This window comes from Scyliorhinus canicula, chromosome 25 (assembly GCF_902713615.1).
Source record: "Scyliorhinus canicula chromosome 25, sScyCan1.1, whole genome shotgun sequence".
In the NCBI taxonomy this organism is placed as follows: domain Eukaryota; kingdom Metazoa; phylum Chordata; class Chondrichthyes; order Carcharhiniformes; family Scyliorhinidae; genus Scyliorhinus; species Scyliorhinus canicula.
In genome coordinates, this window is record NC_052170.1 from 6,826,037 (window position 1) to 6,840,974 (window position 14,938).

At 47.4% G+C, this 14,938-nt stretch overlaps 1 protein-coding gene across 1 annotated transcript in view; it reads right to left on the reverse strand.

The window, feature by feature from the left end:
• LOC119957049 (complement C3-like) overlaps positions 1-14,938 on the reverse strand; it is a 173,245-nt gene that overhangs the window by 124,204 nt on the left and 34,103 nt on the right. The window contains exons 12-15 of the mRNA XM_038784655.1: positions 14,225-14,422; positions 9,758-9,961; positions 5,214-5,378; positions 1,245-1,374 (exon numbers count right to left, since the gene is read on the reverse strand). Coding sequence (XP_038640583.1) covers positions 1,245-1,374; positions 5,214-5,378; positions 9,758-9,961; positions 14,225-14,422 — 697 coding nt within the window. The remainder of the gene's footprint in view (positions 1-1,244; positions 1,375-5,213; positions 5,379-9,757; positions 9,962-14,224; positions 14,423-14,938) is intronic.

Here is a 14,938-nt window from a genome sequence, read left to right on the forward strand (position 1 = left end):
ACATGAGCAAAAGCGAGATCTTCCCAGTACATCCGCAAGGGGGGGGGGGGGGGGGGAGCACTAAAGGGGCTGCCGTTCGACCACAAATGGAACCTCACCAGCCTGACGGAGGAAGTAAAAAAGGACCTGCAAAGATGGAACACACTCACGCTCTCCCTCGCGGGGAGAGTCCAGACGATCAAAATGAACGTACTTCCCAGGTTCCTCTTCCTGTTTAGATCCATTCCGATCTACATCCCCAAGGCCTTTTTCAAAGCGCTGGACAAACTAATCATGGCGTTCGTATGGGGGGGTAAAAATGCTAGGATCCCAAAGAAGGTCCTACAAAGAACAAAATCCAGGGTGGGGCTAGCCCTGCCGAACCTACAATTTTACCTTTTATATATTGAAAGAAACTCTTCCTATCTTCTTTTATATTACTAGCTAACTTGCACTCATATTTCATCTTTTCTCCCCTTATAACTTTTTTAATTGTCCGCTGTTCACTTTTAAATGATTCCCAATCCTCTGGCTTCCCACTAATCCTTGCCACTCTGTACGCATTTTCTTTTGCTTTTATACTGCCTTTGACTTCCCTTGTCAACCATGGATGCCTTGTCTTGCCCTTAACATGTTTCCTCCTGCTTGGGATGAATTTCTGCTGTGCCTCCTGAATAGCCCCCAAAACTCCTGCCACTGCTGTTCCACTGTTCATCTTCTTTTCCTACCATGGAATCATAGAATCATAGAATTTACAGTGCAGAAGGACACAATTCAGCCCATCAAGTCTGCACCGGCCCTTGGAAAGGGCACCCTACCCAAACCCACACATCCACCCTATTCCCTTAACCCAATAACCCCACCCAACCTTTTTGGACACTAAAGGTAATTTAACATGGCCAATCCACCTAACCTGCAAATCTTTGGACTGTGGGAGGAAACCGGAGCACCCGGAGGAAACCCACACACACACAGGGAGAACGTGCAGATTCCGCGCAGGCAGTGACCCAAGCCGGGAATCGAATTTGGGACCCTGGAGCTGTGAAGCAACTGTGCTCACCACTATGCTACCGTGCTGGCCAGCTCCTCCTCTTGCCTTTGTAGTTACCCTTATTTAATTGTCATACCGTTACATCTGACTCTAGCTTCTCCCTCTCAAACTGCAGGGTAAAGTCTATCATATTGTGGTCACTGCTCCCTAAGGGTTCCTTCATCTTAAGATCCCTAATCAATTAATTACGTTGAATGCTTCCAGGAAACGGTACCTGTCCTTGTAGCAGTTTTGATGTCGGTGTTTGTCACAAATGTTAGTCCTGCGTCTGAGAAAACGCCAAGGACATCTCTGCCACTTCCAGCCGTGCAGCCAATGTCATTCTTCTCCACAACATTCCAGATCTACATAGAATGCACACAAAGCAGGTATGTTTATTGACTACTTTGATAAAATAATGGCATAACAACCTATCTTCCCCTCAGTTGGTAGGTAAGTGGTGGAGCAGAAATACCACCAGCTAATCTGTATCCAGCTGTCTTTCCACAAATTAGGGGGAAAATATGGACAGGAACATATGAAATAAGAGTGTGAATAGGCCATTCAGCCCCTCAATCTTGAACCACCATTTTACTAGGTCTGGCTAATCTTCTAGCTACCTCCCCCATTTCCCCACAGTCTTTCCCACAAATCTTTGATGTCTTTAATATTGAGAAATCTAGATATCTCTTGAATCCTTGAATATACTCAATAACTGAGTTTCCACAGTAATGTACGGGAGAGAATTCAGAAGATTTACCATTGTTTGAGTGAATAAATTCCTCCTCATCTCAGTCCTAAATGATCTAGTCTTATTCAGAAACTGTGCTCCTGGTTATAGAGTCCCCCTGCCAGAGGACACAACCTTCCTGCATTTACCCTACTGGGCCCAGTAAAAGTTCTGAATCTTTCAATGTTTCACCTCTCATTCTTCTGGACTCAGGAGAACTTGTTGACACTTTGTTACAAAAGGCAGTTATAGCCCTTAGGTCAGCACCATCTACGAGCATAGGAACAGGGGCCATTTAGTCCCTCAAGCCTGTCCCACCATTCAATGAGATCATCACTGATCTGTGACCTAACTTCATATACCTGCCTTTGGCCCATTTCCCTTAATATCTTTGATGAACAAAAATCTATCAATCCCAGATTTAAAATTAACAACTGATCTAGCTTGGTCAGTGGTCAGGGAGGAGGTTGTGACCATGGTAAAGGGATCAGGAAGGTGGGAATAGAAGAGTCTCAGCCCTCCTGACCAATACACGCAAGCTTCTTGTAGCTTTATGGACAAGAGCACGCCCTGCAGCAGGCTGACCATCGCACTATGCTACATGAAGCCTTTCAAGAGGGGGCGGCAGCAAGGGTTGGGGGGGGGGGATTAAAAGAAATGTAGTGGTATAAGGAAACAGTGGAGTTTAGGGGATAGGCTCTATTCTGTACAACCAAGAGTGGGAATCCAGGAGGTTATGTTGTCTGCCCAGTGCCAGGGTTTGGGTTTTCTGCTCAAGGCTGGAGAGGAACGTTCCTCATACCAAAGTAGATAAACTTCACATTTTTCCACCTTATAATCCATCTGCCATGTTCTTGTCGCTTCATTCAGCCTGTCTAAATCCCCGGGAAGCCTCTCCACATCCTCATCACAACTCACATTCTCATCCAGTTTTATGTCATCAGCAAACTTGGAAATATTATATTTGGTCTTCAGAACCAAATCATTGGTACAGCTGGGGCCCAAGCACTGATCCTTGTGCATGTGGGAAATATGAAGCAAATGCAGAAAATGCTGCCAGTAGAAAACATACCTGTCCAGATGGAGGTGGCAGAGGCAACCCAGCACAGCTTATGTAACTAATATCTCTGTTGCCTTTTCTAGATATAGACATAGAATTTACAGTGCAGAAGGAGGTCATTCGGCCCATCGAGTCTGCACCGACGCTTGGAAAGAGCATCCCACCCAAGCCTATGCCATCACCCTATCCCAGTAACCCAGTAGCCCACCTAACCTTTTTGGACACTAAGGTCAATTTACCACGGCCAATCCACCCTAACCTGCACATCTTTGGACTGTGGGAGGAAACCGGGGCACCCAGATAACCATGCAGACACAGGGGGAACGCGCAGACTCTTCAGACTCTGCACAGAGAGTGACCCAAGCTGGGAATCGAACCTGGGACCCTGGAGCTGCGAAGCAACTGTGCTAACCACTGTGCTACCATGCCACCCTATTTTCTATTGAGATTTTTATCATCCAAAGTGAGATTGCCCCTTGGGAATTCCAATGTGTAATTCTGAGATCTTATCTTAGTATCTGCGTATAAATAGGACTCTAACTTCCAAGCTCGCCAGCATCGAATTGGGGTTTGCCCATGGATGCACTGGAGAATCACCTTCAGATGTTCCCAGGAAAGATTTACACAGTAATTGCCAGGATAGAACATAGAACAGTACAGCACAGACCAGGCCCTTCGGCCCTCGATGTTGTGCCGAGCAATGATCACCCTACTCAAACCCACGTATCCACCCTATACCCGTTACCCAACAACCCCCCCCCCCCAACCTTACTTTTAGGACACTACGGGCAATTTAGCATGGCCAATCCACCTAACCCGCACATCTTTGGACTGTGGGAGGAAACCGGAGCACCCGGAGGAAACCCACGCACACACGGGGAGGACGTGCAGACTCCGCACAGACAGTGACCCAAGCCGGGAATCGAACCCGGGACCCTGGAGCTGTGAAGCATTTATGCTAACCACCATGCTACCATGCTGCCCTAATGCCCTAGGATGTGTGAACATTCCTCGGGCAGTTTCCCTACAACAGGAGCCATCTGAAATATGACTGAAACTGGAAACTTCGGATGGTTTTGACTAGGTTATGTCAATAGTTACCGAGAAGAAGTTAGAAGGATTAATACTATTTCTATCTTCTGAGTAGCTATTGTACAGATCTTCCCTCCATTCCGTCGCTGGGACTTCCCCGACACTTCAAAAAGTCTAGGGACAGCCCCACTTCTCAATTAACCCACCCCACACCTTGGGACTCCCTCACATTTACGCTGATTGCCATTCCAGAAAGTTCAGGCCCAAGCTTGCATTTCAGAGTGTAGGAAAAGGCTTACTGAATACAACATGAGAATGTGCAATCAGTTCCAGCGAGAACATGGGTAACAGGTCCACACTTAATCTGAGCTTTGTTGTGCCTCTCGGCTTCTTGAAAATGAAATGAAAATCGCTTATTGTCACGAGTAGGCTTCAATGAAGTTACTGTGAAAAGCCCCTAGTCGCCACATTCCGGCGCCTGTCCGGAGAGGCTGGTACGGGAATCGAACCGTGCTGCTGGCCTGCTTGGTAAGCCAGCGATTTAGCCTTGTGAGCTAAACCAGCCCCTGATGACCCAACGCTAGCAATTTGCACCATTTCAACTGTGGAACATTCTCAAGTGCTGGTGTAAGTAACGGAACTTGCCATTCTCTTCTGCATCTTTCAACCTCAATGTACTTTATTAAAGGGTGCACCTGCAGCAGAGCCTTGGAGTCCATCAGTTTTGTGACAACCAAAATAAATGACAATACCTCTTGGCTTTTTCCCTCACATTTATTCACACAACTTAGGTACTGCTGGAGTGATCACTCCCACCGTGTCTTCCCTCGCACCTCACCCTCAAAACCTCATCTTCCCAACATCTCCAGTTCTCTAGCTCCCTCTGCCATTCTTGCCCAGACCTCCTCACTATCTGTGTGCACATCTGGATAATGATCTTGATAATCTTTATTAGTGTCACAAGTAGGCTCACATTAATACTGCAATGAAGTTACTGTGAAAAGCCTCTAGTTGCAACTCCGGCGCCCGTTTGGGTGCACGGAGGGAGAATTCAGAATGTCCAATTCGCCTAATGGCACGTCTTTCAGGAATTGTGAGTGGAAAACGGATCACCCGGAGGAAACCCACGCAGACACGGGGAGAACGTGCAGACTCTGCACAGACAGTGACCCAAGTCAGGAATCGAACCCGGGTCTCTGGTGCTGTGAAGCAACAGTGCTAACCACTGTGCCACCTTGTCGCTCTAACTGCTGGGTTAAAAATATTCTTCAAAACAATTAGCCAAAAAGCATCACACAAGTGAGTTATGTTTTTGTCCATCATCAGCTATCAGTGGTAATTTTTCGATTTAAATGGTGAGAACAACAATGGGAATTACTTGCCTTGCTCTGCGTTAATTTATTTTTCTTGTTCAATACGAACACTGCTTTATCCACAGCAACTAGACCAACCGCTGCCCCGGAATCGCCTGTGATCTTCAGTTCAAATGACTCGGCAGGTTTGTAAATCCTATGTTTATCTTGTTCTCTGACAGAGGATACTACCAGCTGTGAAGAAATGCATGTCAGACTGAAATACTTACAAATACGGAATGACTTTTGAACAGTGCAACACATCACTGCTGACTTATAGAGTCAATGAATGAAACAGAATCCTTTCCAATATCTTGCTCACCATAGATGTAAGACTGGTGGATCTGTAATTCCCAGGGATTTACCTATTCCCCTTCTTGAATAGGGGAACAACATTTGCCTCCTTCCAATCATCCGATACTACTCCAGTGGAGAGTGAGGACGCAAAGATCATCGCCAACGGTGCAGCAATCTCCTCTCTCACTTCCCGTAGTAACCTTGGGTATATCCCGTCAGGCCCAGGGGACTTATCTATACTGTAGCTTTTGACAATTTCCAGCACATACTCCTTCTTAATATCAACCTGTTCGAGTCTATCAACCTGGTTTACACTGTTCTCATGAGCAACAAGGTCCCTCTCTCTAGTGAATACTGAAGCAAAGTATTCATTTAGGGCCTCCCTCATCTCTTCAGACTCTAGGCACAAGTTCCCTCCACTATCCCTGATCGGCCCTACTCTCATTCTGATTATCCTCTTATTTCGCACATCAGTGTAGAACGCCTTGGGGTTTTCCCTAATCCTTTCCGCCAGGGATTTTTCATGCCCCCTTCTAGCTCTCCTAAGTCCATTTTTGAGTTCCTTCCTGGCTACCTTGTAACCCTCAAGAGCCAAGTCAGATCCTTGCTTCCTCAACCTTACGTAAGCTTCCTTCTTCCTCTTGACTAGAAGCTCCACTTCTCTTGTCGTCCAAGGATCCTTCACCTTACCATTCCTTCCTCGTCTCAGTGGGACAAAACAATTCAGCACTCGCAGCAAGTGCTCCATAAACAATCCCCACATTACTGCTGTGCATTTTCCCAAGAACAACTGTTCCCACTTTATGCTCCTCAGCTCCTGTCTAATAGCAGTATAATTTCCCCTCCCCAATTAAATACCTTCCCATACTGTGTGTTCCTATCCCTCTCCATGACTATGGTAAAGGTCAAGGAGTTGTGGTCACTGTCACCAAAATGCTCTCCCACCGAGACATCTGACACCTGGCTTAGTTCTTTGCCGTGCACCAAGTCCAATATGGCCTCTCCCCTAATCAGCCTATCTACATACTGAGTCAGGAATCCTTCCTGTACACACCTGACAAAATCTGCTCCATCCAAACCATTTGCACTAAGGAGGTTCCAGTCAATATTAGGAAAGTTGAAGTCACCCATGACAACAACTCTGTTATTTCTGCACTTTTCCAAGATTTGCCACCCAATCTGTTCCTCCCTCTCTCTGCTGTTATTGGGGGGTCTATAGAAAACTCCCAATAAAGTAACTGCTCCTTTCTTGTTTCTGACTTCCACCCATACTGACTCAGTAGACAAACCCTCCTCAACTACCTCCTTTTCTGCAGTTGTGATGCACTCCCTAATTAACAGTGCCACTCCCCCTCCTCTTTTCCTTCCCTCCCTATTCCTCTGAAAACATCTAAACTCCAGAACATCTAACAACCATTCCTGCCCCTGTGAAATCCATGTCTCCGTAATGGCCACAACATTGTATGTTTTATGTTCTAACTGTTAGTCCATTGTCCGGCACAACAAACAGATCCCGTTTTGGGCACGAATAGGAGCGCCTTTCTCAGCACCGAGAATGACCCCGCTATCTTTTTCCTGGCCTCGGTCAGGAATGCCGTGCCAAGGCCACACGTACCTCATTTCCTGCACTGACGAGCTCAGATTGTCAGTGCAGGAAGAGATTGGGGCACCATTTTTAAATGCCGCCCCAATCTCTCAACTTCCCTCGTACACAACACAGCTTCTGGATGTATCCTCCCACTGACCCAACTGCCCTTAGCGGGTCCCCTCACCTCTTTAAGGGCCTGATCCTGTTCACGGGCAACCTGGCCTCTTGCCAGTCTGGCACTCTGGCAGTACACCACAGGTACTGTGTCACTGCCAGGATGCCCAGATGGCAGTGCCAAGGTGCCCAGGTACCAGGTTTCCCTTGCCCCGGATCAGGATACCACCCTGCCCAACCCGGAGGCCTCCAATGGCCTGGGAGACCGCCCAGATGCTGTTACGCCTGGTCCATACCTGCGCTAAATGGCGCCATGGCGCAGTCTCCTAGGTGTGGAAAATTGTTTCCAGGCTTGGGAGAATCGGACGCCAGCATATTTAAATGAACCTAATGGCTCACTTAAATATGTAAATCTGGATCTCGCCCTCGCTATTCAATGCTAATTGATCCACTTAACGAGGCCTCAAGGCCTTCTTGCCACAAATGAAAGCACATCAGCTGATTCTCCAGCACCGTGCTCGCCAGCCCTCTGCTAACTAGGTTGAGCAGCACTTAAGCTGCACTTGCTCAGCCAACCCCAGCCAGCTCACAACAATGGCACCAAGGAGACCAGCGCCAAGATTCGGGAACGCTGACCTGGGAGGCTGCTAGACACTGCAGAAGCCAGGAGGCCTGCCCTGTTTCCCAGAGGATCCAGGAGGGTCAGCCATAGGGCAGACAGTGACGCCTGAGACAAGGTGGCAGCGGCAATGAGGTGGGAGAGTGTGACCAGGAGGACTGGCCTTCAGTTCAGGAAGAAGATCAATGACCTTCAACGGGCAGCACGAGTGAGTAGACACCAACCCCCCCACCCCCGCCAAGACCTTTCCGCCCCCATGGGAACATCCATCCCCCAATTCTCCATGCGACCCCCAACCCTCCCTCCACCCCCTCTCTCCTTTCAACCTCCTCAACCTTCCCTTCACATCCCCCCTCCCGTGGACCACATGTGTGGCTAACGATGCCCTCTCTGTCTCCTCAGGATAAGCTCTCCCACAATCGCCAGGAGAGGGCCCAAACTGGCAGAAGGGGGCAAGACATCAGAATCCTCACCACCTTCGAGGTGCCTGCCCTGGAGGCGACCGGTGTGGCCGAGGACAGGGTGGTCACCCACACGAAGGCTGGCAGAACCGCAGAGGTGAGATCCACCGGGCTCCACGCAGAGGACCTGTCAAATGTGAGTTGTTAATTCATTACTGACTGACCCCACTGACCACATTTGCATTCTCCCGCAGGTCCTCCAGCCGATGGTGTCGCTCATCCCGGTTGGCGCCCTCTCCAGTTTTCCAGAAGATCACCTTGGAGGAGAGCTTTGAGGATGCCACCGGAACAGTTATTATCCCCACCCTTCACCAGCGCAGATACATGCACCTCGGTGGGAAATGATAGTTGGGGCACATTCTGGTGAACACTACACTGCTGCTGATGTACAACAGGTGGAGGCAGGAACCCTCAGGCAAGACAGCAGTCGGCGGTCTGCTGGATCCCAGGATCGAGCTGGGTCCCAGCCTGATGCTGAACCTTTGTAAGAGGTTTTCCCGGAACTGATGCAGACATTAGGGAGCAGCTGGGACATTCAGAGGGAGATGTCAGAGACACTCCAGCAGATCCATAGCCGCTTGCAGTAGTCCCAGAGACTGCGGGAGCTGGAGATGTCGCTGGCAATGCATGGCACTGAGGCCAACACTGCTACGGTGGCAGTGGAAAGGCTGGTGCACGCCATTGGCACCGTTAGTGAATGCGTCCAAGGCATGGCAGCCATGGCTGAGGGTCTCGACAGAACGTCTGCCTTGCACACATCACTCAGTACCAGGCTGACCTTAATGAAGTTCTGCGGGACAAGTTCCGTTTTCAGGTGGGCATGGCCGAGGCGCTGCAGAGTTTGTCCCAGTCGCAGTTGGGCATTGCTGGGGCACTCCAGAGCATGTCCCAGTCACTGAGGAGAGGGCCGGTTGCATTGCAAACTGTTTGGCGCCTGGCACGGTACTCGTTTTCTGCCTCACTGTTATTCACCGGTCTTGTTTCGCTTGAGCAAGAGCGTAACAAGGCCACAGGAGAATCGCGCCCACAGATTGCAAACAGATGAGGTTCCAGCATTGATTACTGTGGCATTCTACCAGTCACAGTTTGCCAACCTGAAAATGACCCATTCTCTGTTTCCTGTTAATTAGCCAATCCTCTATCCATGCTAATATATCCAACTCATTTGTGTTGTAACCTTTGTCAAATTTGGAAATCCAAATTCACTACATCCATTCATCCTGTTGTTAAATCCTCCAAAAACTCTAATAAATTTGACAAACATGATTTGTTTTATAAAACATTACTGGCATTATGATTAACTAAATGTCCTGCTGATACTTCCTGAGCAATGGATTCCAGAATCTCCCAATGACAGATGTTAAGTTAACTTGCTGATCATTTCCTGTTCCCAATCTCCCTCCTTTCTTCATCCGACTCTCAGGACCGCAGCTTAGAATAAAAACGTTGCAAACTATCCACCCCAAACACACAATTACAAAACAGATGTACTCACTGTTCCCATGCACGTATCTTTCACATCGACCCATAGGGAATCGGCAACAATTTCTGTTTTTGATCCGTCTGTTACATAGTAATAAGCCAGCAGTCTGAAGGATGGTATTAGGTTAGGGGTGATAGAAATAAGCGTTGTTGTCATGACCTGATCCACCTTTCTCTCCTGTCGCCCAACTGTCACTATTTTTCCTTTGCTTATCAGCTGATTAAAGGGAGTAAAAGATAGAAAATAAGTTAAGGGATAAAAGTAAATTAAAGTCGCGTCAACAATTTTGAAGATCTACAGATACATATATGGAGGAAAGGGCCTTTGATAGATTTTGGTCATCTTACCATGAGGAATAACAGAAAGTGAACAGAGCAGAACATGCATACGAGAACAAGGTCCTTACACTAAACATTCGTAAATCCAAACCAACCTGCCCCCGACACATAGCACTACCCTTCAGTTATAAAAATCCATGATGAGGCCTTGGACAACGTAAGCCATTTTCCATACCTACAATTAACAAAGGCAGACATCAACAATGAGGTTCAACACTGTCTTCAGTGTCCCAGCACAACATTCGGTTCTCTGAGGAAGAGTGTCAGAATACCAAGCTCATGGTCCACAGACCAGGAGTAATACCCACGCTCATATATGGCGGGTACCTCAAAACCCTGGAGAAGTACCCAAATGCTGACTCCACAAGATCCTGTAAAGATTTATATGCAGTACAGGCACATCAATGACAGTGTTCTCACTCAGGCCAACGTTCCCAGCATCGAAGCATTAACCACATTCGATCAACTTCATCCAAATGCCTGACACAAGACCCCCGAAACAGACACTCTACTCGAGCTTCAACATGGGCCCGAGGAGGGCAGAGGAAACGCTTCAAGGACACCTTCAAAGCCTCCTTGAAAAAGTGTAACATCTCCCTCAACACCTGTGAATCTTTGGCTCAGAACCGCCCAAAGTGGAGGATAAACATCTAAGAAGGAGCTGAACATCTCGAGTTTTATCGCTGAGAGCAAGCTGAAGTCAAAGGTCGACAACAAAAGGAAGCCGTGGCAATCTTGGCACTCCACCCACCCGCTCCTCCAACCAGTGTCTGCCCCACCTGTGACAGAGACTGGAGGTCGTGCAGTGGACTCCTTAGTCAACTTATAACTCATTATTAGTGTGGAAGCAAGTAACCCTCGATTCCAAGGGTCAGCCTAAGCAGAAGATTTCACGTGACCACAGCTCACAACTGTGTCCAACCCAGGGGATATCTGTTTGCCTCTATAACTTCACCATTTGTGTATTTCAGGGGAGGACTTTAATCATGGGAGAACCATGCACCCTTTAGCTCTCATCTCACACAACACACAGGTTTCCATTGTTACAGGCAGTTTGAATTTCTTGACATAGGTTCGGTAGATTTTACTGTGGACCCTCCCAAACCACATGCATTTTCTTGCTGGGTGGCAGAATGCCGTTGTGATTTTCAGTCGATTTTTGAGGGATCTGCCTTGTGAATATACTGCCAGCTGACTGTGAACATAACAGTACTACTGCAATATCAAGCAGTCCAGCCAGCCTAAAGTGCTTGAAAAAAATGTATGTTGGAGCAGAGAGAGAAACTCATTTTGCAGAGGGTAATCTATGACAGTGGGAGCGTCAAGGGTTAGATGAATGGAACAAAAAATTCCATAAAATTCAGTACATGCTTGTTCAATTAATCCGGGGTTTCCCAAACTTTTTCAGCCATGGAATCCTTTTGACCTTCCAAGAGTACTGAAGGAACCCCTAAGAAGCGTTCTTATTATATCGGTTAATCAAACCACAAAAAAAAATTGCTTATTATTGTGCAATAGGTACAAACATGCAAAAACAAACTTAAAAGATGTTTCCATGTCTCATTTGCATTAAAATGTTCTGTTATTCAACAAATACTTCTTTATCTTTCTGTGATATTTAATAGGAAGAGCGATGCTCTGGGAGTGCTGCTGGAGAGCTGATTTCACATTTCAGACACGTGTGCACACACACGCACTCATCCCCCTCACACACGTGCACACACACAGACCCATCTATCTCACACACACGTACACACACAGTCCAATCAGGACCACTGTTCCCGACGGTCCCAGTCCAGGCCGGCTTTTATGAAGTGATTTCTACTAGCCCCAGTTGATGGATCTCCGCCAATTAGTGGAGCTCGTAGTCCACAAGTCCCAGGGGAGGTCAATTGGATTGGATCTGTTTATTGTCACGTACAGTGAAAAGTATTTTCTGCCAGCAGCTCAAACAGAGCATTTAGTACATGAAAAGAAAATACATAATAGGGCAACACAGGGTACACAATAATCCCCGTGGGTCTCATGAGGGTTATTACAGCCTCCACGCAGTCAGCAGGATCTGAGTCATTCAGGGGTGCTAATACCTATTCCATACTGATGAATTGGCACCACTGGTCAGAGCTGAACTGCCGAAAATAAATATACTGGTTCTTTCGGATAAATTTCACAGCTTTTACATTCTGGGAAGGTCTTTAAAAAACACTTTTTCAGCTTCCCACAGGAAATTCAGTAAAGTTAATAAAATTCATGGATCAAGTGTAAATAAACAGATGGACAGAATGGCATCAGTAACCTCCTCTCACTCCACAATTTTTTTAAACTGAGTATCTCGTGACTGCTTCTTTACAATGTCAAACAGTAGCGCACTTGGAAAACTGTGAACAGTTTTGATCCCCTAATCTATGGTGATTGGAGGCATTCCGGAGAAGGTTCACTAGTTTGATCCTGGGTATCGAGGGATTTTCTTCTGAGTTGAGGTTGAGTAGGTAGGGCCTGTGCTCATTGACATTTAGAAGAATGAGAGGCGGAGGCATAGAGGTACTGTCATTGGACTAGTGAACCAGAGACCCAGAGTAATGTTGCGGGGTCCCAGGTTCAAATCCTACCATTGCAGATGACGAAATTTGAATTCAATTAAAAAAATTGGAATTAAAAGTCTAATGCTGACTATGAATCCATTGTTGGTTGTTGTAAAAACCCATCTGGTTCACTAATGCTCTTCTGGGAAGGAGATCTGGTGTATTTACCTGGTCTGGTCTACATGTGACTCCAGATTAACAGCAACATGGTTGACTCAAGGGCAATTTGGGATGGGTAATAAATGTTGGCCCAGCTGGTGATGCCCACAACTCATGAATGAATTTAAAAAATGACCTTTTTGAGACACATAGGGCGAAATTCTCCGACCCCCACGACGGGTCGGAGAATAGCGGGAGGGCCTTTCCGACATTTTTCCCGCCCTCCCGCTATTCTCCCCCACCCCCCGCCCAACTCCCGACCCGAATCGCTGCCGCCGTTTTTTTACGGCCGGCAGCGATTCACAGCTGTTCGATGGGCCGAAGTCCCAGCCCTTTACGCCGTTTTTACGAACGGCAAACACACCTGGTCTGGCCGTTCGTAAAAACGGCGTCACAAACTCGCTTTTCATAACCATGGCACCGATTGGCACGGCAGTACCACGGCCGTGCCAAGCGTGCCATGGGCCCGCGATCGGTGGGCACCGATCGTGGGCAGCGGGCCCGATGCCCGCGCACTCTTTCTCCTTCCGCCGCCCCGCAGTATCCATTCGCGGGGCGGCTGAGGGGCAACCCGGCCTGCGCATGCGCGGGTTTCGCGCAAATACGCGATGACGTCATCAGCACATGCACGGGTTGGAGTCTTCCAATCCGCGCATGCGCGGCTGACGTCATATGCTGCGTCAGCCGGCGCTAACTCCGGCAAGCGGGCTTAACGATATTCGTTAAGCCCGTCATGCCGGAGCCTACGGCGTCGGGCTGCTAGCCCCGACCGGGGACCAGAATCGGTTCCCGGTCGGGAAGGGGCGCGCTGGCGTCAAACCCGCCCGGGTTTGACGCCAGCTTTACGATTTCTCCCGTTTTGGGAGAATCGCGCCCATAGGATTTTTTTCTGGGCGGAGGGGGGGAATATGGTAGGAAAGTGGAGTTGAGGATTATTTGATTTATTGTCACGTGTATCAAGGTACAGTGTACCCAATCTAAATACCCAGACATAGACATCAATTGAAGCACACGGAGTGCAGTGCTACTCAGTAGAGAAGATAGTGTGGCGAGATCAGTTCAGTCCGTAAGACAGTCTTTCAGGAGTCTGATAACAGCAGGGAAGAAGCTGTTTTTGAGTCTGTTAGTGCGTGTTCTCAGACTTTTGACTTTCTCCTGCCCGATGGAAGAGGTTGGAAGAGAGAATAACCCATGTGGGAGGGATCTTTAATTATTCTGTCTGTGTCTCAAGGCATCGGGAGGTCTAGACAGAGTCAATGAATGGGAGGCGGGTTCACGTGATGGACTGGGCTGTGTTCACGACCAGCCATGATCTCATTAAATGATGGAGCAGGCTTGATGGGCTGAGTAGCCCATTTCTGCTCCTATGTGTTATGATAACTGGAAGACAGAGAACATACCATGTAGGTAAAGTGATCTATCTTGCTCTGGGTTGCCTTATCAGCTCCGATAATGAACTGAACTGGTAAGTTATTTTCTGCTGGTTCAATGTTGATGTGCAAGTAGCTCCGTGAACCATCTTGTGTCTTATATTGTTCGGCCATCATCTGTGCAGAACCCTGCTGAGATTTAAGGAGGTTGGCAGCATTCGTCTCAACCTATAAGAGGAAAAAGAAATTAAAGCAAGAAACTTAAACTGAGGCCATTGAATAAACGTCAATCTTGCACAGCCTTTGTAAAGCAATACTACTTTACAAGTCACATTGAAAAATTAGCAAACATTTACAAAAGGAGTTTATTTTTCAAATCAGCAGTACATTCAGCAGAAGGTAAGTTGGTACATCATCTGAGACGTATGCATTCCTCCAATTCTACCTTTCTGATCATCCCCAATTTTAATCACACCCTTATGGCTCGCCAAGCCTTAGCAATTGGAATTGTAACCCTCCCTAAAAGGAACAAAATAAGTTCCCTACACAAGAAATGAATCAGGAGCCCAAGTGCAGCAATGATGTATTATTTTTCTAAGATCCATATTATACAATGTTGCTCTGACATCCTGAAGCCTTAAAAGTAAATCCATATTGCAATATTTTGTTAAATCATTTGTGGTCAAAATGTTACAAAGCTTGAGGGTGCGATCCAATGGCCAGCTGCACCTGAAAGGCAGCTCA